The 26,915-nt window shown below is 47.7% G+C and overlaps 1 protein-coding gene across 9 annotated transcripts in view; it reads left to right on the top strand.

Annotated features, from left to right (window-relative positions):
* Nucleotides 1-26,915, top strand: part of SLC29A1 (solute carrier family 29 member 1 (Augustine blood group)) — a 1,214,204-nt gene that overhangs the window by 1,093,354 nt on the left and 93,935 nt on the right. For all 9 annotated transcript variants that reach the window (XM_085610197.1, XM_085610199.1, XM_085610192.1 and 6 more), the window contains 2 exons: nt 17,045-17,143; nt 26,478-26,559. In XM_085610197.1, the coding sequence (XP_085466323.1) occupies nt 17,115-17,143; nt 26,478-26,559 (111 nt within the window). In that variant the 5' untranslated portion in view covers nt 17,045-17,114. The remainder of the gene's footprint in view (nt 1-17,044; nt 17,144-26,477; nt 26,560-26,915) is intronic.

Below are 26,915 nucleotides of genomic sequence, written 5' to 3'. Positions count from 1 at the left end.
CAGCAATTGGGTAAGGGTTGTAGGTTCCGCCATCGGGTGAGGGTTGTATGTCCAGCCATTGGGTGAGGGATGTAGGTTCAGCCACAGGGTGAGGGTGTAGGTTCAGCCATAGGGTGAGGGTTGTAAGTTTAGATATAGAGGGAGGGTTGCAGGTTCAGCCGTAGGGTGAGGAGTGTAAGTTTAGATATAGATATAGTTTAGATATAGGGTGAGGGTTGTAGGTTCAGCCATAGGGTGAAGGTTGTAGGTTCAGCCATAGGGTGAGGGTTGTAAGTTCAGTTTAGTGTGTGGTTTAAGACTGATGCCTGTCGGTTAAGGCTTAGGATGAAGTTTGCAATGTAGGTTCAGCCATAGGGTGGGTGGAAGAACGAGGCGGTGTAGGTTCATTCGAAGTGTGAGCTTTAGGAATGTTGGAGTCGGTACAGGCATGTGCTGGTTTACATCAGTGGGAAGGTTGATTAGGTTCAGGAAGGAGTGGTGTATGTTCAGGCCCAGAGAGTGCTTTTAGAATGAGGGGCTTAGGGACAGGCGGAGGATGGAGTTGATCAGTGGGGCGCGACCGGGGCTGGAGTAGGGGCATGGAGAGGGTCAGCCTAAGCTCCTGTGGTGAGACTGAAGCCTGCCATAACTGCCTCGACTTAAGGGGCAGCTCCCAGGATCAGGAACTCACCCCTCTCCCTAGATACTCGCCCACTTAACTGATCAGCTGTCTCTTAAAACGTGTCTTTTACATCCGCTTATGCTTTACTGGTTGAGTGCCCCTGTTCTTATCCGTTCATTTTCATTTCATTTTCTTTACGCCCTTTTATTTATTATTCAATTTGTTTTATTAATAATTTTGTCTTCCTTTTTCTTTTTTAGTTACATAATGCTTTTACTGGCTTGCTCTCAAAATGTGTTTCCTGTTACTATAGTACAACCGTTTGTGGGTTAGATTGAGCTAAACTCCTGTTTTAAGCGTAGAAGCATATTGGTGAGTAAGAAAGGAACGCCTGTGGCCTTTGGGGTATAGCGCCTTCAAAAGGAAGGAAGTGAGGAGCTGAAGCTAAAGGGAGACAGTCGGAAGGCAGAGATGTATTGTACCATTTATATAGCGCTTCGTACCCCAGCGTGGGGCGCCGAAGCACACTTTCAATGGGTAACACATGACACCTTTGGGGAATGCTTGCCTTCTAGAGGAATGCTGTGTTTGTTATGATCCTATGTGGGAAGCGTTTTGGAGTCAGGCGTGAGTGATCACAGAGGTGCTCTTGGGATCCAGCACCTAGTAGTGTGATGGAGGAGGTGTGAGAGATAGGCACACACATTTTTAGGTCTCACCTGAGCCAGTGCATGCGCTGCTCTGGCGAGACTTTTAGTAAGTGGGCTTCAAAAAGCCGACCACAGCTTTTTGTGTGGCTTAGAGTGTCCGGTTATGTGCAGAGTAACGCGCACAGGCGCCATCTGGCTTTCCACCCTTACACTCGCGGGACGCTGCAGCTGCTTTCACTTTTGCTGCTGTGCGTGCGCACCACTCGCGTGCTTTTTTAAATTTCCTTTTTTGGCGCGCGTGCACACAACTCCCGGGCTTGTCTTCTGCTTCCCTTCCCTACACTACAAGCGCAGCGCCTGACTTCGGTGCCCCTGCTCTCGCTATCTATTTCCCCGCGCGTTGCTCTTCCCCACTGCACCACTCTTGAGACGTGCAGTAGCCTTCCCCCACCACCACCTCCCACGGCCCGCCACTCTTAACCCATGAAGTGCCCTTCCCCTGCTACCACCTCCCGGGGGATGTCACCCTTAGTCCGTGCTGTACCATTCCCCCACTAACACCTCCCGGGGCACGCCACTCTTCGCTCCTCCCATGACAAGGGGGCAGCAGAGACAAACATTGCGCGACTTTTAGCCCGAGCAGTGCCCTTCCCCCGCTACCACCTCTCGGGACACGCAACTCTTGGCTCCTCCCATGACAAGGGAGCAACAGAGACAAACTACACAGTTAAATGTTGCCATGCTGACCTTCCTCCACTACCACCTCCCAGGGCACGCCACTCTTAGCCCATGCTGTACTCTTCTCCGCTACCAACTCCCGGGGCGCGCCACTCTTGTTGCCTCCCATGATTACACAGCGTTTAAACTTAAAAGCTAGCATACTGACCGGCTTGTTTTTTTGTTTATTAGGTCATCACAGAGCTTCAAAGTGAGCGCTCTCAACTTCTGGATTGGTGTTGAGCCCTCCCCCACCCTCCGAGCAGGAATATAACGTTTCCCTTAACCCACCCTTTCCCCATGCATAGAGTGAGCAACCATCCATGTCCTTATCTGGAAGAGGGGGAACATTTTCTATGGCATTACTGACCAGCTTGCAACAGGCACTCATTAAGCTGGACAGGACGCTTTGCAATCAAACTTTTTTAGATTAATATTCCTTTTATTGCTAAAGTACCCTGAGTAAAGTTTTATTTGCTATCTAGCACTGGATATTAGTGCATTTGCAGGCTGTTGTCTCTCCTCCTCTGCGATCTTTCCAGTCGTTCCTGGCCGCTCCCTATTCCCTCCCCCCATTTCATTTTTTCCTGTCTCTTCATTGCTTGCCCGTCCCCAGCCCCTCCTGCCTTGGTGCCTTGCTACGGTTTCCGGACTGCCGATTCTGCTGTGAAGCCACTCTGGTTGATGCTGCACGAGTTGTTTCTAACCCTGAATCAACATTGATTGCTGGGGTTACATGCAAGGGTATGGTCGGTGCTTCGGGGCTAAATGTGTCTGTGGGCCGGCTCACCGTGATTAAAAAAATATTCTTTAAAAGGGAACTCATGCTGACTTATTTAAGCATTGGTACACAAATGTGCTTAATGTTTATATTAAAAAGATCTGGAAGTGGTTCCTTTAGTAATTTCCTGAAGAAGCTGAGTCACACGGTTATTAACATCCCATTCACGCACCACGAGCAGCGCAGGACACGGCCCTCAGAACTCCTCTTTATGCAAATAATAAAGTTCCAATCTGAGCTTTGCACTTAGTAAGGCCACTGTTGAAGACATGGGGCTCACACACAGTGCTTGAAATGATACTCCACGTACAGGCACATCTCATAACCCTCTGCATATACATCTAGACTATCAGTCATTCCTTTGGGCTGTAGGGAGATTCAGAATAGGCGCAACTTCTCTAGGCCATCTGTCCGTACGCTGCCTCATATTACCCACGCAGGAACATGATTTAGGAAATGTTTTTATAGAAAGCATTGGCAAAGCAATAGGTTTCGTCAATGCAAAATCTATTAGCGTGTCAAATGTTTTTTTATACTGTGCACAGCAGTTAAAAATCTGAACAACATGTAAAAGATAAGAAAAAGCATTTGCAATTCAATAGGTCTTGTATTACTGAAAGTTTGAGCTATTGGCATGGCAAATAATAATGCAAGGCCAAAAGCTCAAACTTTCAGTAATGCGAGCCCTATTGCATTGCAAATGCTTGTTTATATTATAGTTGGGGCTAAAACCTGGAGGCAGCTACCCAGCAGCAACCAGGCCAGAGGGGCAGTGGAGCCCTGTATGCCACACTATTAGACTGGTAACCAGTGAAGACCAATAATCTCTCTATCCACGTGGGCAACGCGGAGATGCCGTCATATGAGTAAAATGATGCCGCATGAGCAGGGAAGGGGGTAGTGGCATGAGCAGTAGTTATGCAGCCTTCCCACCTGCTGTGTGTGAATACACCTCATGAACGAGAAAGAAGTGAACCGGAGTGGAGCTTGACAGCCTGAGCCAATAATACAAGGCTTTAAAGGCCCAGATGTCACCTACTCCTGCTAGGTTGAAAAAGGCCGTACTTCTGAGGAAGGCTTTACGCCTGCAAGCCTCTCCAATGCCCCAAAGGTGACTGAGACGCAGTCGGGTCATGGTCCCAACCCTACAATCACACGACAAAGGAGTTCAACAGAATTCCAAGCAGCTTACATCAGTATAAGGAACTTGGCCTATGTTGTGAGCAAAAGACATTGGTATGATATTGACACAACGGTGGGGTGTTGACATTTGGAGCTGCTGAAATTTGTATAAACAAAATGAGTAGCTAATTTCATACTGATGCACGCGCCACTTTATAATAACCGAGAAGAGCATTGATGTTTATGAAGTGAAAGCATTTTATAATAACACGCTGCAAAGAAGACCAATATATGTTCCTGTTATTAATCAATGCTTTTAAGAAAACTGATCAGTTTAAAAAAAAAAAGCATTTCAATTTAAAATACGCACACTTAATCTGCATTGATTGTAAAATATTGTGACGGTTTTTATTAACTAATAACAATAAACTTACACTCATAGTAGTGGGTCATGTTTCGAACCCTTCGCACCTCTCACCTGCGAAGGTGAGAGGTGGAGGGCTTGGTAGGTTGTTGCCAGGTATAGCCCAAGAACCAATTGACTGGGCCCATCTTACCCTTCTGCCCAGGTGAAGGTGAGACCGAACGCTCGGTAGGTTGTGCCATGACAGCGCATGCGCAGATGGGCGGCCCCTCTGTAGAGGGGGCGGACCCATAACTTCAAGGTGGAAGCAGAGCTGCTTTATTCATGTATCTCATTACAGCGCCAGGAAGCAGCTGCTGCACAAACCACAGCCATCATATTTCATACAGAATGCCGTGCTCATCTGCTCAAAGCATTCTATACATACTTTGCACGAGCGTCATTGTGCATCAGGACAGTGCAGGACCACAGCCCTGGTACCTTTCTGTCCTCGCGCCTCCACGCGAGCCCCGTACCTTCTGTTACATCTCGTGCATCCTCGCTCTTTCTATGTATTCATAACTAGTCCTGGAGCTGCCCTTCTAGAATGTTCTCCCTGACATCTTCACTTCCATTATTAGAAGGGAATTACATTTCAGGTGAAGAACAATGTGAGGAAAGGAGGCCTGCCCTGTGTGCATTGGGTCAGTTCAGCAGTTTCACCTTTTCAAGGTCGGCAGCGGCGCAAACATGACTCAATGTGTGATCTGGTGCAGAGAAGGTCTGCACTGGAGGTGAGAGGAGATGAGTGGGTTAGGGAGGAGCAGCAGGGTGGGGTCTGCAGTGGAGCTGTGGGACAAGGAAAGGTGGGAGGAGGAGGACCAGCAGCAGAGAAGGGGAAAGAACAAATCGGAGACAACATTAGACATACACAAAAAAGGAATGACCGGTTGACCTGCAGGTCCTAACCAGGGGCTTCTAGCAGCTGGTGGAGTGTTGTTTGTTGTGATCCTATGTGGGAAGGATGTGGTGTCGCGCGTGAGTGACTGGACAGCTGCATGTCTAGGGCCATAGCGCCTAGCAGTCACCTCCCTCTATCCAGCGCCCTTCTGGCTCCGGTCAGTCTACTGCAAGAGCTTCCTTCCCCCAGCGCTGTTGATGCAGAGTGGAGGCTTCGAGCAGTCTTTGTGACGCTCTCAAGCTGGCTGTCTCTTCCCTCCCACGCCTGTGAGACACAGCTCCCCTTCTCCAGGGAGGCAGGCCTTCAGCTGCTTCTTATCAGACTCCACTGAAGCCCATCTGTCCATGCAGGCCTTTGGGCCTCTGTGCACGTGGTGAGTGTGCACGACCCGGGCTGTCCTGGCACCACACACGTCCTCCTGATTACTCCCGAGGGAGATGCTGGAGACAGATAAGCAGCTTAGGCCCCTCCATGAACACATCAGGGATTCTCCTTCACGTCATGCGCACACGTAACAGGGACTGACATACGTGCCTATCTGCACACGGCATGGCTCACATACGTCAGTCCAGGCCTGACATAGAAACACCACGTGTTTCCCCCCGCCAAAAAAAATATATAAAAATATGTAATCTCTCTCTCTCTCTCTCTCTCTCTCTCGCTCTCTCTCTCTCTCTCCCCCCTCTCTCTCTCTCCCCCCTCTCTCTCTCTCCCTCTCTCTCTCTCTCTCCTCCCCTCTATCTCTCTCCCCCTCTCTCGCTGTCGCTCTCTCTCTCCTCCCCTCTCTCTCTCCCCCCTCTCTCTCTCTCCCTCTCTCTCTCTCTCTCCTCCCCTCTATCTCTCTCCCCCTCTCTCGCTGTCGCTCTCTCTCTCCTCCCCTCTCTCTCTCTCCCCCCTCTCTCTCTCTCCCTCTCTCCCTCTCTCTCTCTCTCCTCCCCTCTATCTCTCTCCCCCTCTCTCGCTGTCGCTCTCTCTCTCCTCCCCTCTCTCTCTCCCCCTCTCTCGCTGTCGCTCTCTCTCTCCTCCCCTCTCTCTCTCCCCCCTCTCTCTCTCTCCCTCTCTCTCTCGCTCTCTCTCTCTCTCTCCCCCCTCTCTCTCTCTCCCCCCTCTCTCTCTCTCCCTCTCTCTCTCTCTCTCCTCCCCTCTATCTCTCTCCCCCTCTCTCGCTGTCGCTCTCTCTCTCCTCCCCTCTCTCTCTTTCCCCCCTTCTCACTCTCACTCTCTCTCTCTCGCTCTCTCTCTTTGACTAAAACAAGGTACACTGTGTAAAGAGTCCAGGCAACCCTTATTGGTTTACAGAGGCAAAAATGACAACACTTAATGCTCTCTTTTGTGGTAGTGTGGCAGTGTGGGCGAGCAGTGAAGGCTTATCAGAGGGTGGTGCACATCATTTGTTGTACTCACAGAGAGAATAAATGAGACACACACTCAAGAATTAATCTGGTACCAATTTAGAAAAATAACTCGTATTTATATATAAAGTTTGATACCAATAACTTTGTTTTTAAGTAAGTTCTTTTTTAAATATTGATTTTCACAGGCAAGTAAACAGTTCACTTAAATGTGTCATTACGCAGCAGTGCTTTCCTATGGGGGAAAAGGCGTATATTTCATGCAGGTATTTATGGTCGGTCTCTGGGGTCTGCTTTGGGACTTAGGGCTGTAGACGGCTAAGGTCCAAAGTACCACCAGCAGTTACTCATTACCTGCCCAGGCGCGTCCGGGTGCAGAGGGGCTAGTTGGGTTGGTAGCTTTGCACGATATGTGGATGGAAAGAAAGGAGACCACTCAGAAACAGGCTGCAATGGGGTACTTCGGGACAAGTCCGGGAGTCCCAACGGGGGTCGCGGATCAAAAGGGCCATGGGAACAAGGGGGGGACAACTGGTTCGTCTGTACCCAGGCTGGGGCCGTCAGCTGCAGAGTGGCTAGGTCGGCTGAGCTCTGTGCATCCTTCATCCTTGCGGTTCTCGGTCTCGCCGGTTGAGGGTTCAGAAATCAGAACAGCTGGGCCACTCTGGAAGTGGGTCTCTGTGGTGCTGACGTCCCTTGATGGCAGCTCAATCCCAGTGCTGTTAGAGTCTCAACTGGACTTAAACTGGCCCTGGTTGCTATAAGGGGTCTGCTACCTCGGGTATTGTTGCTGTGCAGCTCCGGTGGGCCCTGTTGTCCTCCTACTCGGTGGGAGGGACAGATCTTACCATCAGGAGCACAGGTACCTCTTCCCGGGGGCTGCTGCATCGGGCTGGCTGGTAAGTGGCAACACGGTAAACTGGACGCTACTTCTTCGGTGCCTGTGGACTGCAGGGTGTAGCTCCTCTACTCCAAGGGAGATTGCTGGTGATGTGCGAAGAGCTGGCAGTCTACCTGGGTTCTGTGTAGTTGCTTGGATGCAGGATAAGTCACTTGGTCGCTATTGTCAAGACGGGTGCAGGCAGGGAGGGTTTAGTGGCAAAAGTCCTTAGCAGTCTTCAGTTCTCAGTCTCTTCTGGACCAGTGGAAATCTGGTCCCCCTAAATACTCAATTTATGGCCGTTAAGGGGAGTGACCAGTAGTAGCCAATGGGCTACTTACCTTTGGGGTGTATACGCCCTCTATATGACCACTTCCTGTGGGAAGTGGGCATAAGCCTGACCCAATGAGCCTAATTCCACAAAAATCAAGATGGTGGAAATCTCCTTTTCATGTTCACATCAGGCAGCTCACTTTAGGGGTGGAAGCAGCCTGATAGGGAACACGCCTCCTGACTAGCTAATTTTCCCACCTGTCCTGGTGCCAAATGGTTGCAGGGCAGGGGGTGGCGTCTCATAAGTTTGGGGAAACGCCAGGGTCGCATACCAAAGGCGGCAGATGCCTTTGAAGCCTCCTGCCTTGACATGCTGATCACTTGGCCATTCAGCTTGGAGGATAACCCCTCCAGCCAGAGAGGCATTGTTTCGGCCCTCAGAGAGTGTGGGCTCTCACATGTAGGAGTCAGAAACCAGTCTGTGGTGGTCGGCTGGTCTACACCAGTTAGCCAGCACACTAGTAGATGGTAGGTTTTCCTAGGGCGCCTCTAAGGTGCATTCTGGGTGCATGTATTAATAAACCCTTCACCAGAAACAGTGTGGTCTTATAAATACGAGATGCTTGATACCAAACACCATAGATTTCAGTGAAGCCATCATATAGCTGGGGAACCATCAGTGTCCAGCATGTGTACTTCAAATGGCTTCCCTGTTCACTTGTGATATCTAAGAATCGACTTAGACATCACAGGGGCATATCTGCTCATGCAGAAATGTCCACACATGTACTATAGTCATCCTGGCTTAGGGCCGTAAGGCCTGCTGTAGGGGTGACTTACCAATACTGCATGCATTGTCTGTAGGCATGGCACACAGGAGGTGTGCCATGTTGAGTCTTCACTTTTCTCTGTATGATGCCATGCAGCCTGCAATGGCAGTTTGCATGAGTGTGCTAAGGGGTCTCTTAGGGTGCCATATTACATGCTTCAGCCCTTGAGGACCCTCTTTTGTACCACATGCCCTAGGTACCTGAGGTGCCATTTACTAGGGACATATAGGGATGCTAAAGGTGCCAGCTGAGGAACAATTGTACAGTTTTGGGCAAAGAGATCTGGACTTGGATAGCAGAAGCCCAATGCACCTCTGTCAAAACTGCATCTAATACCAGGCAAAAAGTGGGGGTGACCATGTAAACAAAAGGGCACTTTCCTCCACAATTCACATTCTGGTTCCCCCCACTACAGTATGGAGCAAATGGGTCATCCTACTTCAGCCATTTGTTCATATCACCGTGAGCGATAGCATTTTAGTTGCACACGTCTACCTGAAACGTAAGAAACTTCAGAGCCAGGGCTGGCAGGCCAAACTCTGCTGTCATTTTATTGTTTTTTAATGTATCGTTTGCAGTGGGTCATTTTTACTCATTGTTTTTATAAACCTATGAACACCAGGTTTAAACAGCAGCATTGCACTTTTTTATGTTTACACTTTTTATGACTACAACATATGCTTGGAAATGAATGAATGAATGCTTCACTTGTAGAGCGCACTGACACTTGTAATTGAGCATCCTGGCGCTATGAACCAATACAACTATTGCAGGCTTGCCAAGGCCTAGCCTGAGGCAGCGCCAAGTCGGGTCTGGTGGCCCAGTGTACTAATGCATCCTCTTCAGAGATCTGTGTTTGGCCCCATGGCTACAGGTTAGGATCCCCATGGGTCTATTCTGCATTTCATCCTTTCAAGGTCCATAAAATGAGTTGGGCAGCATTAAGAATCTATTATTTCAGCAAAAAGAAGCTGTTTGTGTGGATTGAGAAGAGTTTAGCAGTCTTGTGGCCCACTGACTAATTTCTACACTCCAGACTATTGTGTTTGACCTCATACTTTTAGGCTACAACCCGATGGTTGACGGAGCACTTCATCCTTCTCAGGTCCATAAAATAAGTTCCACTGTGCTGGGTAGCAGTAAACGTCTATTCTTTCAATGACAAGAGCCACAAAGGGGAATGTGCTGTTTACAAATGCACAATGTTAGTCAGCTCAGTCACTTTGCCCCTGCCCCCTTCTAATACATGTGGCGCTGTCTTGGCTCTCGCGTTGAATGCGCCCCAGAAGTGTCCTTATAAATGGCAAGACCTCTTTCTCGTCCACCACATCTTAGGGCCCGATTCCGATGCAGTTTGGAAATCATTCTGACCGAATCTGTTTGGGAATGGAGAGTACGACCGACCGAGTACGATGCATCCGGATGCTTCCAGATACGAGTCGGTCGGAATGGGAGCCTTTGTTCTGATCGAATGCATAGTCTCCCATTAAAGAAAGGGGTGGCTGGGGAAAATCGGGCATCCTGTGGTGGGCAGCCCCTAATGCCTGCCACACTGTGATTGGGCCCATGGGTACTTCTGTGGGCCCGATTGGGAAAGCTCCGGGTGCAGGGGGCCCGCTACGGGCCCCCAAAATCTGATTCCGACTGCCGATTTGAGTCAGACGGCACGATTCGGAAAGGCTGTCTGAATCCAGCATCGTCATTGGTCATTTGGTAACGTGAACCGTAGAGACTTATGAGTCTGCTCCGTACGGCTTGGTAATTTGGAATGCCATTGTGGTCATATTGGGATATTCCTAACACCTAACTTGCATCGGACTCGGTCGGTCGGAAACCTTTCTGATTCGGATGGAAAGACACGTTTCCGATCCGATTCAGACAGAGCAAATGCCATTAGGAGACCTTCCTATCCGCATCGGCCCTTTTGTGTTTTCCATTGTCCGACACCAAAGATGGCGCAGCTGCCAGGCTCAAACACAAGAAAGGCCACGGGTCCAAAAGAGCGGTGTCAGGTGTAACAAGCTATACTCAACCATGTACTTGAGGGGGATCCCTTTTTAAGGACAGTTCTCCTCACACCCCAAAGGTGTCATGCTTCATCATAGGGGTGCCTCCTCGCGTAGAAGACCTAGTCTCTACACGGGCTACAACCCCCTCGCTGCGAGGGAGGAGCATCAGGCTGGACAGTGGTGTGTCCAATACGAACATGTTGTGGCCTGGAATTTTCCATAACGACCAGTCAGTAGAGTTTTGACTTGGGTGTAGGTACAGTAATTCCATGTGGCGCCTTTTACTCCCTCAAGTGGCATCCTTGATGCACTTATGTAGTGGAAACACTGCCTACAGTGACTGCTGGAACTGTCCTTGAGGTGAAAATATTTACCAGATCGGCCTCAGTGCCTTTATTGAGTTCTGAGTACATAGATGTCCGAGCTCGGCCTCAGGACTGCCTCTCTCAGTTTCAGAGTGGATGTGTGTGAGAAGTTGGCCTGGCATATGCTGGTCACTAGTTATAGTGGCCACCTTGCACCAGTCCAATTCGACTCTTATGGTAGTTAGGTTTAAGACAACCTTTTAAAGAAAGCTATCCTAGTGGTAGCTGTGGAGAGCAGCCTCCAGGCTAAGTCTCAGAGGAATGTAAAGTAGCTTGTTTTACCTTATCATCTCTTGAATTACCAAATGAAAGGACACCGCACAGGTACATATATAAAATCTATATGTATTTATTTCTAGACACATTCTACTAATCTCTTTATGAGATTAGAAGCCAGGAACACTTTCAAATATCAACGTTTCACAATAAGTTAAGCACAAATACGGCTTGGGCCCTAGGGGTGTACCAGACCATATACTAAAAAAGAGGTGTAGGAAAGTCGACTTGCAGAATGACAAGGCCTAGGGCCTGTAGAATCGCTGGGGCTTCACTACTGTAGTGAAAGCAGGTAAGTAACAGACCCACGGGAGACGCATCCAGCGTGTGAACACAGCCGCGGGTTCCCTATTGATTACAATGAAGCAAGTTGCGGTTTGACTTTTAAAGTTTTAGGGTACTTCGAGGAAGTCTATGAGCAAGCCACTTACAAGGTAAGTAATTCGAGGGACAACACACACTAGGGCACCGGAGTGCACGAGTTACCTCACCCAGGGAAGCCAGGTGCATCTGTGTCTTTTGGTGTCGGGTCGCGTCTCTGTTTTCAATGGAGGCCAAAGAAGATTTGCTGCTTGCGAAGACTGAAGAAGTGTCCGGTGGAATCCAAGGCTGGATTCTAGATGTAGAAGACCTGAAAATTGAAGGGACAGTGTTCACAGTCACTTGCCAGTGACCTGGGGCCAGGAAGATGGATGCCCACGGATGTCGGGTGATTTCAGGTGATCAAGGGTGTTTTGACTCTTCGCTCACGAGGTCCAGGAGAGATCGACGATGACTAACAGCTGGATTCGGAGTGTCCCACGACGTCTGCAGCTGATGGCGGTGTCGGCAACCGGATTGGAGCCAACAAGCCTTGGCAACCGCAAGTCTTGTGGAAAGTGAATTTAGTCAATGGTGCAGACCAGCAGGGTCTGAGGGACTCACCCAGCGAGGGCAGGCCTGGAGCAACCAGGGGAGCCCTTCAAGTCGATAAGAAAGTCTTCGGGGGACCCGCAAGCCAACGGGCAAGGGATCGCGAAGACGCCTCTTGAGGAAATGCTTCACAGGAGCCCACGGTCACTCGGGACGGGGTAGGCCTCTGATTTTCGCTGCAAAATCTGCTGGAGGCTTGGGCCACAAGTGGTCCAAAGCACAAGTTTGTAGATTCTTTCGTCTTCCAAAGGTAGTGGAACGTCGAAGGACCAGGATTCTTCTTGTAAAGCGTTGTCCAGGGGTTATCTGATTTGCAATGGCAAGGTTTCCTATCGTATACTGAAGATAGGGGAGGGACTAGCTCTATGACCACTCCTCTGGGAGGGTCAGGGGTGGGGGTGGTTACACCCACCTCCCTTTGTCCAGTTTCGCGCCAGAGAAGGGACAGATAGCCCCTGAACCGGTTTGAGCTGGCATATGCACAGAGGAGCCTACTGCTCTCCCAGTGCAGGACTTCAAAGCACTCTAGGAGTGCACCCACCCAGCCCCAATACACTAAATCCTGTCTGGAAGGTGGTGACACCTCCCTGTGACAGGATGCCTATTGTTGGGCCTCCTCCACTGCGAGTTTCAGTCAGCAGCAGGAGGGCAGCCCAGTGTCTGTGCTGGTGGCATCCATTTTGTGATGCCAGGGCTCTTTCAGATTTCTACCGTGTTACCACAGTCAGTACATGTCGTCCCCTCTAGAAGGGTGGGATCATACTCCCACACCAGTTACTGGTGTGGGGATATGATTCCAAGTTGTTTGACACCAAACACAACATGTTTTGATGCAGTCATTCCAAAGTCAGCAGTAACCGGGAGGTTATAATGCACTTAAGAGTATATGGTTTAACCGCATCCACAAACAGCCACAGGGAATAGACCCTGCCAGCTGTAGAGGGGCCCTGCTCAGGCAGAGGCACCCCCTCACATTGTAAACCAAGCACCCTGCCCTCAGGATTGATAGGGCCTGCCATAGGGGTGGCTGTTATGAGTGTGTATGGTGAGATATAGGAACCTATACCTCTGTGAGGAGTGCTAACACTACCTCACACAGTAGCAGGCCTGTGGTGTCAGATTGAGTCTGCTTCCCAGGGGTGGCATAATACATGCTTCAGCCCCTGGTAGGCCTGTGAAGTGCCTATGCCCTTGGTACCTAAGGTACCATATACTAGGGGCTCATAAGGTACCACAGTTTCCAATCACTAGTGCATCTAATATGCACTCCAAGTTGTTTAGAGAGAACAGAGAGGCTGGGGCCCTGATTAGCAGGGTCCCAGCCAGACTATAGCCAGAAACCAGTGTATACATCAGAAAAAAAGTGGGGGCAACACAAGTGCAGATCCTACTCTCCTACAATGTGATACCTTACTCGTTCAAGCAAGGGATTAGTCCCAGGATCTGGGGCATGCTGACTTGAAAATCCTTGAGAAAATCCTGGTCCAAATGACAGCTTAAGGGTGAAACACGTGTCGACTGTTAAATGTTTAAATAAAACTGAAAATTGAACAATTAAACACAACTATTCCTGTAAACGTCTGGAGTATGATGACAATCTATGAACCGGGATACAAAATTGAAGAAAAAAGCAGAAAACAAAAATTATTTGGAACTTTGGATTTTTACAAATTGGAATAATGTTGATATTTATTAAGGAGGAGCGTGCACTCATTTGTTCTTACAACTCAGAGTGGATGTATATCCGAGCTCGGTCCCAGGACAGCCTCTCTCATGTTCAGAGAAGATGTTTATCGGAGCTCGGCCTCAGTACAGCCTCTCTCATGTTCAGAGTGGGTGTATATCTGAGTTGAGCCTCAGGGCTCCCACTCTCAGTTTCTGAGTGGATATATATCTGAGGTCGATCTCAGGACTGCCTCTCCCAGGTTCAGAGTGGATGTCTATCTGAGTTCCGCCTCAGGGCTCCCTCTCTTAGGTTCTGAGTGGATGCATATCTGAGTTCAGCCTCAGGGCTCCCTCTCTTAGGTTCTGAGTGGATGTATATCTGAGTTCAGCCTCAGGGCTCCCTCTCTTAGGTTCTGAGTGGATGTATATCGGAGCTCGGCCTCAGGACAGCCTCTTTCAGGTTCAGAGTGGATGTATATCTGAGGTCGACCTCAGGCCTGCCTCTCTCCGGTTCTGAGTGGATGTATGTCCAAGGTCAACCTCAGAACACCCTCTTAGCTTGTGAGTGGATATCTATTCTAAGTCGGACTCAGGGCTGTATCTCTCAGGTCGTGAGCAGATATATATCCTAGCTCGGCCGCAGAACTACCACTCTCAGTTATGAGTGGACACATATCTGAATTCGGCCTCAGAACTGCCCTTCTCGTGTTAGGAACGGCTAGATATCTGTGGACCGTGGCTGCCCGTGGCCCACGCAGGGGGCCCCATAGGAGGGCGGCTGCCTTAGTGCCACACGAGGGCCCACAGCGACAGTCCAGTGTTGTGGGGACCCCCGTAGGGGTCCAGCACGCCCCCCGTCATTTCCAGCAAGCGGGTGGGCGGGGAGCCAGGTATACGTGCCTCTTCCGCCTACCTGGCGCTCTCTTTCCTGCCAATCCTGCACGCCGTTTCCCTCCCTACCGCTTACCTGGCATTATACAGGGGCCACGCATGTGAGGGGTTAAGGCTGATTCTGTCTAGTGTTTGGGCAAGGCAAAGTTAGGAGGAGTGTCGCACAGGCACAGGTAAGAGGGGTTTGTGGTTAGGTTTTAGGGAATGAGGGGTTTGGGATTAGTTTTCAGGGGGTGGGTTACGGTCAGTTTTTAGGGGGTGTGGGTTTTGGGGTACGTTTTCAAGGAGTGGAAGGGGTTGGGGTAGGTTTTCAGGGGGTGAAGGGGTTGGGATTCGTTTTTTAGGGGGTGTGGGTTATGGGGTTAGTTTTCAAGGGGTGGGAGGGGTTGGGGTAGGTTTTCAGGGGGTAGAGGGGAGGGGATTAGTTTTTAGGGGGTGCGGGGTTTGGGGTTAGTTTTTAGGGGTGGGTGGTTTGGGGTTAGTTTTTAGGGGTGCGGGGTTTGGGGTTAGTTTTCAGGGGGTTGTGTTAGTTTTTAAGGAGTGTGGGTGATCGTGTTTGTTTTGAGGGAGTGGGGGCATTGGGATTAGGTTTTAGGGGGTGGGGGCTTGAGGGGGAATCGGGGTAGTAGTTGGTATGCACTTGTTTTACCATGCATGCCTTTATCACTAAAAATCGTGGTAAAGGAATGCGTGGTAAAAAAATGTTGTGGTTTAGACGAGGTCGTAGTAGCGACCTCGTTGTTAGGGTAGTCGTTGTTGTGGAACTCGTTGTACCAACAAACAACCATGGTGGCCAATATAGAAACGTAGAACCTGGAGACAGGGTTTTTAATCCCGGCCTACACTCTGTACACATTGTGTGCTTTTAGGCTATCACTTTTCTGTAGTTATTCTTCACCTGCTATTTTAACAACATTGGAAGTATTTCATTCAATGTAAAAGGCGCTGGTTAAAAAATCAACGGACTGGATATTACCTGGGGTAGGGAAGTTTTCCCTAGCCACATGGTATGTTTACCTACATGCAATATTGTGGTACATTTATAGCCTTTGCAGTGTGCTGCAGTCATGGGTCTACTAATTTAACTAACTGTTTGATCTTGGGCAAATAGTCATGTCTCTGTGCATTAGCACACTAATCTCATATGTCAACACTCTGAAGCAGGTAAAATGATGTAAGACATACACACCAAAGCCATGCTCCCAGGACAGCTCTCCAGCATTGTATCTGTTAACACATTCAGGGTTGGTTGCATTTCATTGGCTGAAGGGGCTCCTGCTGCTGGTTTGCCTAGAGCCCCTCCTATGCTGCAGCCCCAGACAAGCACCTCTTCTCCAGCTTCTAATGGGCTGAAGGAGTCCAAGGTGTTTGTCCTATGAGAGAGTAAAAACAGGCGGGGAAATGAAATTTGACTTAATGGGCGTTCTGCAGTGCTGCTCTGTGGACACAGGTCGGGAGCCACCATTGCAGGACAACTCTGCAAATCCACCCCAGGCCCACGGGAAGGGGTGCAAGCCTCGTGTTGATGGGCTCAGTGTAGGGCCCTGGGCAGCTGCTCATACTGCCCATGCCAATCGCCGGCCTTGACTGTCCTTCATTAAGAGAGACATTCCAGGTCTTGGTACATGAGCTGTTCTACACTGGGTCTGATTTGGAGTTTGACGGACGGGTTACTCTGTCACAAACAATAGCCATCCGCTTGATTGCAAGTACATTAGTAAATAATGTATGTGCAATAAGGTCACACTTGTGCCAATGTCATGCATCCCCCAAAGTATAAATCCGGCCTCGTGTCTTCAGTGTCTCCATGTCCCCTTGGGGAAGTTCTGGAGCCGGAGGCTAGCGGTGCAGCTGCTCCAGGGCCTGATGTCCGAAGGTTTAATCATGCCTCGGGTGTTTCATTGCTCTTAACCTGTACACTTTTATCCAAATGTAGGAAGGCTGTTCAAACATCTGGATTGCACTATAGACATACCTCATGCACACCCATTATACGGTGCCCGCTTCCACTGTATTGTAATGATACGGTTTCAACACCCGCTCTGTGCGAAGAAACCTTAGTTGCTCCTGATCCTCCCATGGATATATTCTATTTCATGACTGATCAGTTTAGACTTTGGCAACACTTCCAGCTGTCCAAACCTCCTCTGATTTATACCGCAATGTTATAAACTATTTCAGTTGAAATGTCTGATTTTTAATAATCCTTATTTCTCTGAAAGCGTCGCAGCTCTGTAGTATCATTTCAGAGTTGAAGTTGCTGCCATACTTCGATTTCTCCTTTCCCCTTTGATGGACGCATCATAAGGTGCTGCTGAGTGCACATAATCTGTGCCGCCGGGAAGTAGACATTGTTGGCTGACTTAGAAGATGACATACCAGTCGGTCATATTCATTGTTTGCTTTTCTTTCACAGGGCCTAACCGAGACCTCTCAGACTGTACATTTATTAGGAGCATTCTCATCTTCATCTCAGAGCGCTAACCATGACAATGGCGTCCCCACCACCAGACAGGTAAGCTTGTCTCTTTCAGTTGGTGTTCATACAGCCTGCTATTTTGGGCTTTTACGATTCCAGATCTTTGTGTTGCACTGCCTGTCATCTCCTCTGTACCTGGGTGATTCTCTTCGTTCTCCTTTGGAGCCTGTGATCTTGCTGTACCTGGGTGTTTCTCTTAGTGTACTTGGGCGTTCTTCTTAGTTCTTCTCAGGAGTCTGAGTTCTTGCTGTACTTGGGTTTTTCACCTAGTTCGTCTTGGAAGCATGACACCTTTTTATTCTTGGGTGTTCCTCTCAGTTCTCTCTGTGGGCCCATGGTCTTGCTGTTTCTGGGCGTTCCTCTTAGTTCTTCTTGGGAGGCTTTGTTCTTGCTTCACCTGGGTATTTCTCCTAGTTCTTCTTTGGAGCCTGTGGTCTTGCTGTACTTGGGTGTTCATCTTAGTTCTCCCTTGGGGCACATGGATTTGCTGTACTTGGGTGTTCCTGTTAGTTCTCCTTCCGAGCCTGTGGTCTTGCTGTACTTGGGTGTTCCTCCTAGTTCTTCTTGGGAGCTGTGAGACTTACTAGACTTTTGTATTGCTCTTCGTTCTCCTTTTGGGCCTGTGACCTTACTTTTTGGGGGTTTTCCCCTCAGTTCTCTTTCAGAGCATGTGGTCTTGCTGTACTTGGGTGTTCCTGTTAGTTCTCCTTTTCAGCCTGTGGTCTTGCTGTACCTGGGATTTCCTCCTAGTTCGTCTTGGGAGCCTGAACTCTTGCTGTACTTGGGTGTTCCACCTTGTTCTTCTTGGAAGCATGACACCTTTCTATTCTTGGGTGTTCCTCTCAGTTCTCTCTGTGGGCTCATGGCCTTCCTGTTCCTGGGTTTTCCTTTCAATTCCCATTTGTAGCCTGTGGTCTTACTGTACCTGATTGATTCTCTAGTTCTTTGCAGTAGCCTGTGGTTTTGTTGTACTTGGGTATTTTCTTTAGTTTGACGTGAAAGTATGCAGTCGTGAGGGTCTAGCATATATATCCTCATTCCCTTTTGAAGCCTGCATCATTGCTGGCTTTGTTTTCCATGGAAGCAGTGGCTTTGCTAGTATTGTGTGTTACTCTGTTTCTGAATGTTTCTGTTTCCTGATGGTTTTGGCTCTCCTTTGAAGGATGTGTCCTTGGTGGTCCACATAAGGTTGACGTCTTACTGAGCTTGTGTATGTTCTTTATCTCTGCTCTGCTCTTGCCCTGCTCCCCGTCAAAGGCTGTAACCATGCTGCTGTTAGGCTTTTACCCGGTTGTATTTAAAACCTTAAGGCCATGAAGACCACAGGTGTTTCTTTTGGGTCCCCGTAGAAGACTATGGGTGTTTCTCTTTCTTTTCCTTTGGAGTTGGTCTGGGGTGGTACTATTTTTTGTACATGGAAGGCTGCGTGGTTGCTGTGCTGGATGCTTCATTAGGCGCAATTTAGAATTATGTTGTATTTCTGCTCTTGAAGGTATCACCCTTCCCCTTTCTCTCCAAACGCTCTGTTCTTCATGAAATTATATAGGTTTGTTGAACTTTCTTTTAGTTCCCCTTTGTGGTCTTTGGCATTTTGTTTGGTTCTCATTAGATGTCTGCCGCCATGGTTCTTTAAATAGTTTTGTTTAGTACACCAGGGAAGGATTTGTTTTTCCTCATCTTTAGTCTTCTTCGTAGCAATCCTTGAAAGGATATTTTAATGCTGGCCTTGGATGTTTTTTTGGTTTTCCATGAAATTATGCATTTGTGTTGGTCCTGGGTGTTTCTTGTAGTTCTCTGTGCAAGGAAAATATCTTGCTGCTCCTGGGGGTTTCTCATGGTCCTTTCTGGAGGACGTGTTCTTGCTAACCTTGGGTGTTGTCTCCTTTCTCCTTGGAAGGGTGTCATCTTGCTGGTGTTGAATGTTTCTTATGCTTCTCCATCAAAGCTAGTTTAGTGTGTTTCCTGTGGCTCTCAGGGAAAGGATGTTTTGCATGCATGCATGTTGTATTTCTATAGCACAAACCTAGCTAAAAGGCAGCGGAGCGCCGTACAAGGTTAGGAATAAAATCGGCGAGTGATAGGAGAGTTTGCTGGTTTGTGGACGGTTTAATGCATTGAGAAGTAGCATTTTTTACAGAAATGAGTCTTCAACTCTTTCCTAATTTGGAACAGTCCTAATGGATTATAGGGATGTTGTTCCAGATTCTGGGTGCACAGATAGAAATGTCCGGCTGCCTTATTTTTTCTTTTTTAAACTTCTTACTCTGCAGTCTGATGGTGTCCTGGATGTGCAGATAACCACCAGAGATGGGGAGCTTCTTTGCAAGATACATGGAGGTGGTGGTCGTAATGTCTTTGTAAAGGATGCAGCTGGTGTTGTAGACATGAGGGCCAGCAAGGGAATCCAATTGAATTCCATGAAAGATGGGGTTGATGTGACTATATTGCTTGCTTCCCAGGATGGGACATGCTGCAGCATGCTGGGTGCTCTTAAGGAGTGCCATTGTGAAGTCTGGGATGCCGTGGACCAGGCATTGCCACCATCCAGATGAGAACGTATGAGGGCTTGAACAGCAGTTTTGAAATTACTTTTTTTTTTAGAAAAGAGACCTGGTAGCAGGTTAACTTTGTTATTTGGGAAATGTGTTCCTTGAGGGTGAGGTTGGTGTCCTGAATAAAACTAAGTTATGTTATGTTATGTGAATTTGTAGAGCGCGGCTAATCACCCGTGAGTATATACAGTGCATGAGATAAGGGCAGGCCTGAGGGGGGAGGAGAAGATCATACCTGTTTCGTCTGGAAGAGCCATGTCTTGAGGTAGTCCATGAGAGAGGGAGAGGTTCTTGTGTGTTTCGGGAGATCGTTCAAGGTCTTGGCTGCAAGGTATGAGAAGAGGCGTCCTCCCCTTCTGGTCTTCTTGATGCGAGGGATGTGTGCTCTTGCCTGGTACAAAGATCAAAGGTCTCTGGTGAGTTGATAGAAGTTGAGGCGGTGGTTGAGATAAGCTGGACCAGTGTTCTGGAGAGCTTTGTCGGTGTGAGTGAGTAGCTCAAACTTAAATCTTCCTGGACTGGGAGCCAGTGGAGATTCTTGAGGTGTGGAGAGATGTGAATATTTCGTGGGATGTTCAGAGGTGTTTGGCAGCAGCGTTTTTTGGGTGATTTGGAGCCGGCGTAGGACATGGGCTTGAATTCCAATGTAGAGGGTGTTTCATAATCAAGTCTACCTGTGATAAGAGCTTGGGGGACGGTTCGTCTGGTGTTCAGTGGGATACACTTGAAAATCTTGCGTAGTATTCGCAGGATGTGGAAGCATGATGAGGAGATGGCATTGATCTGTCTGCTCATGGAGAGGTTGGTGTCCAGTATGATCCCGAGGTTCTTGGCAGGATAGAAAGTTTGGGTGGGAGGCCAAGTTCGGAGTACCACCAAGAGGCGTCCCAGGGGGTTGGTTGTTGCTGAAGATTAGCACTTAGGTTTTGTCTGTGTTGAGCTGGAGGCAGTTGTTTTTCATCCAAACAGTGACGTTTCACATGCAGTTCGCTAAGTTTGCTTTGGAGGTCGTGGTTGAGCTGGTAAGGGAGAGGATGAGCTGTGTGCCATCGGTGTAGGATACTATGTTGATGCCGTGGGCTCGGACGATGTCTGCAGTGGGCATCATGTTGACATTGAAGAGTGTTGGGCGGAGCGACAATCCTTGAGGGACTCTGCAGTTGGGTTGTGAGGAGTAGGGGGGGCTCTAAATTGGTGAGTTCTCTCCGTGAAGCAGGAGGATATCCACTTGAGGTCCAATCCACAAATACCCATGTGCTGAAGCTTTCTGACGAGTGACTAGTCGGAGACCGTATCGAAAGTTGCGGAGATGTCAAGGAGAATGAGAGTGGCCATTTTTACTCAGTCGAGGATGCTTCTGATGTCATCGGTAGATGCAATTATGTCTCTCTGTGCTGTCATTGATACAGAAATCTGATTGAGAGCTTTCAAGGAGTTGATGGAGTTTCAGGTGGCCTGTGAGTTAGGTATTGATGGCTTTTTCAATGAATTTAGCTGGAAAGGGCAGGAGTGGAATGGGAATGTAGCTGCTGAGGGTTTTGGGGTCCAGTGTTGGTTTCTTCAATAGAGCGTTGACGTCTGTATTTTTCTAGCATGACGGGAAGGGGGCGGTTGTAATGGAGGTGTTGATGAAAGCGGTGAGCACGTGGGAGATGCTGGTTCTTCCACGGTTGTACATGAAGTGGGGTCATGGGTCTAAGGGGGCTCCTTAGTGGATGGTTTTCATCAGGGCAGTGGTTTCTTCATTCAAGAGGGGCTTCCAGTTGCTTAGCTGCTGTTTGGCTGGATCATTTGTTGTTTTTGTAGGTCTTGTTTCTGGTGGGAGCAGTGCGGTCGGCTTGTTCGGTGAGCCATTTATTGAAGAGCTTGGTGTGGACATCGAAGTTCCAGGTGTGGTTGGATGGGGGTTCCTGTAGGGTCTTGGTCCCGTTTTCTTTGTATATTTTTGTCCAGTGTATTGATGGTGCTTTGGTTTTTTCTGGTGGGGTGGCTTGATGGGCGGGGATCTTGAAATGTATGATGTTGTGGTCGGACTATGTGAGCAGGGTTGTGTGGGTAGTGATGATCCTGTTGTTGGAGGAGAAAATAGGGTCAACTGTGTGGCCTGCTTTGTAGGTTGGTGCTAAGACGAGCTGGGTGAGTCCGAGATTGCTGAGGCTGTCTAGGAGGGCCGTGGAGTTAGGGTCTGTGGTGTCTTCCAGATGCAACTTGAGGTCTCCGAGGAGGATGTAGTTGGTTGATCGGATGGAGATGGGAGCGATTAACCTGCAATGTTCTTGCAGAATTCCCCCGAGAGCCCGGGGATGGTAAGCAAGGGTTTTGTTAAGGGTGGGGATGTAGCCCATTCATGTTTTGAAGTGGAGGTGTTCGTTGAGGTGGGTGTCAGAGTCCGTGAAGGTGATGCAGTCAATCGTGTTTTTGTGGATGATCGCGAGTCCTTCGTCTGGTTTGTGGGTCCAGTCCTGGTGTATGATTTTGTATGCGGTCAGGGTGGCTGTGGTGATGTCCGGGTTGGAGGCTGGTTTGAGCCATGTTTCCGTCCGGAAGAGAACATGAGGTGTGTTGCTGTGGAGGAGGTCCCAGATTGATAAGTGACTTGGCTGTCGGTGAAATTTGAGGTTCGAAGCCTTCTAGGTTCATGTCATTGAGCCAAGTTTGTACTGCTCCTCATTTGTTGTTCTTGGCAAATAATAGGGGATATCTCTCATGGTTGGGTTGAGCTTTAGATCAGCACTGAACATCCTAGTTGGATGAAGTTTTGTCACTGGTATTGAACGATTCTTGTAGTGTGTATAGAAGGATGTCTTCTTGCTGGTCATGAGTGTTTCTGATTCTGTTTGCAATGGGTATTTCTTTTGTTTATTCAGGTAAGGAAGCCTCTTTGCTGGTATTGGGGGTTTCTTGTAGTTTTCAATGGGATGATGTCTTCTTGCTGATCACTTGTGTTTCTTTAGTTTTTCCATAAAATTACATTTTGTTGCTGTCCTTGGGTGTTTCCTGTGGATTTCCATAGAAGGTTGTGTACATGTTTTTCAATGTTTTTTCATCATTCTCTATAGGATTTGTTTCATTGATGAATACTTTTTGCTGGTCTTGGGTGTTTCTTTTGTTTTTCCATGGATGAATGTATTTTTCCTGGTCTTGAGTGTTTCCTATGGTCCATGCAAGGATGTCGTCTTGGTAGTCTTGGGCTCTTCTCTTTGCCGCAGTGGCTGTTCTTTGTGTTCCATCTACCTTTTTTATCAAAGGCTGTGGTCTTACTGCTCCAGGATGTTTCTGTTTACTCCTCATGGAGTGCTATCTCGTTTCTTGTTTATTATAACACATTTTGTAAAAAGACCATTGTTGTGACAGGCAGAAACACAAAATTAAACATCAATTAATACGAACATTGTTCACGTTGGACATTAAACTAAAGAGAGGAACCGGAACCGGTTAGGAAAATATATATTCTTGGGCCTGAGGCAGGTCCCTGTTATAAAGCAAGACAGAACTGGAAAAGGAAAACAGAAGAATGTGCATCAAATGTCCAATTGGGATATCTTATTTTGTTTATTTTTTCTTTAAGTTTTTTTTAAATACAGTGATTCATTTTAGTTAATACAGAACACATTTTTTATCAAAAAGATATACATATAAATGAATAAAACATACATATGAAAAACATCAGTGTATATATATTTACAATCTTGAGAAAATATAAGAAACCAAAGTTCAAGGCCCCTTAAGCACACACTCAGATTCATACATTAACGCATTCAATCAAAATCACATTCATCAATACACATCACATTTAATCTAGATTATCCTTTAGTATTTAGATGGATATGGTCGTTGGTGTATCTTCCAACGAAAGCCAGGTGGTATTCAAAGAAGGAGGTCGCCAAATCAAGCGCCAACGCGCGTTTCGGTATCGGACCCACAAGGGGATCCCACCTTCATCAGGGCGGACCAAGGATAATGGGGGGCAAGAACAAGACTCGGCACAAAGTGCTGGATAGAACGTAGGTGCCAGTTAATCACACCAATATTCAGGACGCCGTCAAAAATCGGGGAGAAACATCCAGTCTTCTTTGGATCAGAAAAGTGCGGCGAGTGGGAACAGGTAGCCAAAACTGTAATGCGGGTAATATCAAGCCAACGTGCGATGGGAAGCCAGGATATACATTGGAAGTTGCTCGACCATGATTAGAGTGATGGCGGAGGTTGTGTTTAAAAGCACAAGCATCCGTAAGAAGGTCAAGGAATCAGGTCCCGCGTTCCCTCAGTATCTCACGCACGGCATCGGTAGACGTATTAGGATTACCTCGCTGGACATTAGACATTAGAAGTGTAAAGAGTAAGGAAAAAGAAACACAGTAAAGATATTATAGACTGAACTAAATAACATTAATTCTAATAGGGACTGAGCTATAATGATGTCAGGATTAAAAAGTAGTTTAGGACAAGCCGGGTCAAAACGTCGATGCATACCCACAAGCAAGGGCATGTACCACTCTTTATTACCCGTCCCTATTATTGGATGTCGCAATTATGCACCTACAGAATGATGACAAATTTGTTGTAAAAATTATGTTGTGGACAGGTCTTATTATACTGGTTTTTGTTGTACTTAATAACCAGCTTCAATCTCAAATGAGAATGGCTTTGACACTCTACAGCCTGTAATCTTCACCTCTTTTTATTCCAAACACGAGCACTTCTCCACCCTCTTCTTTTCCCCTCAAGCAACCTGCTTATCTCTTAACATACGTGGTAATGTCTTTACAGTTTTTCTGAATTTCCTCTTGAAATATAAAAAATGAATATATTTAAACAGAAAACTGTGGGTGTATTCTCTCTTTTTCTTTCAGGGTGTGAACTATTGAATAATTGGTGATCTATAAGTATTGATTACTAGCGGTTGAATAACCTAGCAACCCTCACATAAGAAATTTCTCTTACTTTGTTTTTTTCAAATCAGTCTAGCACCATCTGTTTCTCATATTATACTATTCCCAGGACTGTTGACTATGATTGGGTTTCCCCATTAGTTTGTAATGTTTATGCTTAATACGAAGGCATGGTTCCAGTGGAGCTCCCCTTGTCTACTGTCAGTCATTGAGGCTGCCAGTCTTTTCGCCTTCTCTGATTGGCTTGTTGTATTGATATCCTCTGATCAGGAGTCCGGATATCACATGGGAAATGAACCCCTTTTTCTCGCCTAATGCACAAACCTTTTGAGCCAATGGCCTCCTCTGACATGAAGCTGCTGTCCTGTAAGACATCCCTCTTTATCGCCATCACTTCTCCTTGGTGCGCTAGTTATCCCCAAGCCCAGTCTGCCTCAGAAGCATCAATAGTACGTAGGACACATTCGTCATCTGTCCCCAGGGTGATCTCTGAGTTCCACCTGAATGAGGTTTTCATCCTACTTTTTTCTGCATTCTCACCTCAGCTGAAGAGGTGCTTCACACCAGCCATTTCTCTGACTAGGTCGTTCTTCACCAATAACGCAGACGCAGTCGTGCCTGAACCCAAAACCACAATTGCCAGATGGATTACCCCTTAGTCTTCCCTTTCACAGTGGATTCCGTCACCTCTCCGCACAAGTTATTGGCGGAAGGTCCTTGGTCCACCACATGGGGCTTCTGTTTCTGGCAGTGCAGTGCAGTGCTCTTTATACTTCATGACAAGGCAACACAAACTTTGGCCAAGAATTATTTGTCTTTGCGTTTGTGTGTTTGTCGAAAGTATTGGCTGCCAGCGCTTTTTTTCTCCTCCTCTTGTTTGTTGATGCTGCAGAATCTACCCTCAGGAATGAGACGGGACCAGGAGGAGGCATAGGGTGAAGATTCTTTCATAATGATTCTGCTATTCCTAGTTCATGGGGTTCTTCCTATTCCTAACTCACTCCCTCCGACCAGAATGGCACCGGTCAGAACCATCAAACGATTGTGTCCTTTTTAAACCGAGACAACTGCTGGGGGTGGTCCCCACAGAGGAGTGAGGAGTACATGCATATAAGTTAACTTTCTAAAAAAGTTCTACATTTTAACTACTGTGAAAATAGTGTTTCTGTTCGCACCACTAGCTGGCAAGGTCCCTACATGTTGGGAACAGGAGATGCTTATCCCCTAGGAGTTAGAGTCACCATAAAGATAACTTTACTTGTGTACCAGGCTGCCCTTGAGAGGCTCTATTGTTTCTTTGTCACGTCATTTCCTGACCTGTTCTATTGATAACCCATTTATTGTGCCCTACTGCCCTTGTGTAGCTCTGATGTTTCTTAGTTTGTCATTTCTGTGCCTGCCTTGTGCTTTTGATAGCCCATTGCGTGTGCCCTACTGCCCTTGTGTAGCTCTGATGTTTCTTAGTTTGTCATTTCTAACCCTGCCTTGTGCTTTTGATAGCCCATTGCGTGTGCCCTACTGCCCTTGAGTGGCTCTGATGTTCCTTAGTTTATCACTTCTGTCCCTGCCTTGTGCTGTTGATAGCCCGGTGCGTGTGCCCTACTGCCCTTGAGTGGCTCTATTGTTTCCTTGATGGTCACGTCTTTCCTTGACTTGTTCTGTTGATAACCCGTTGTGTGTGCCATTCTGTCCATGAGTGGCTCTGTTGTCCCTTTGTTTGGCACTTCTATTCTTGACTTACTCTACTGATATCCTGTGGCCTGTGCTACCCTGTCTACGAGTTGTCTTGTTGTTCACTTCTTTGGGCCATTCTTTCCTTGACTTGTTCTGGTCATGTCCTGTTGTTTGTGCCTTACTGTCCTTCAGTTCTGCTGCTGATGTTCTGTCCGAGATGATGCACATTCTCACCGCTGTGGTTCCTTGCAGGTACAAAGCTGTTTGGCTGATATTCTTCATCCTGGGTCTTGGAACGTTGCTGCCATGGAACTTTTTCATGACAGCCACCATGGTGAGTTTTCTGCATACTAGAGAGAGTGCACATGCATAGTCTGTCCAAGGCTGTATCTGTGACCAGTCTAGTACTAAAGGTACCGTAAGGATAGGAAAAATGTAGATGTTTTTGAGGAAATGTGTGTCATGGTGACTACTCAATTTTGAGTATAATGTTTGCTTGCTCAAGCATGTAGTTTGTACGTATTTGATGATTTGGTTGTGTTGCACGGCTGTGTCTAGTTGTACGTGTTTTAGACCTCCAGGCACTGAGAACTCCAGTGAGGTATTGCTCATGACTGGTGAGAACGCCTGGATTTTGGTGTGGTTCTCCGTAAGTGGTCTTCTAGGTATGTTTTGTGTTTGTTTTTGCAG

This window comes from Triturus cristatus, chromosome 6 (genome assembly GCF_964204655.1).
Source record: "Triturus cristatus chromosome 6, aTriCri1.1, whole genome shotgun sequence".
NCBI lineage: Eukaryota > Metazoa > Chordata > Amphibia > Caudata > Salamandridae > Triturus > Triturus cristatus.
This window is presented reverse-complemented; position numbering and strand designations above follow the sequence as displayed.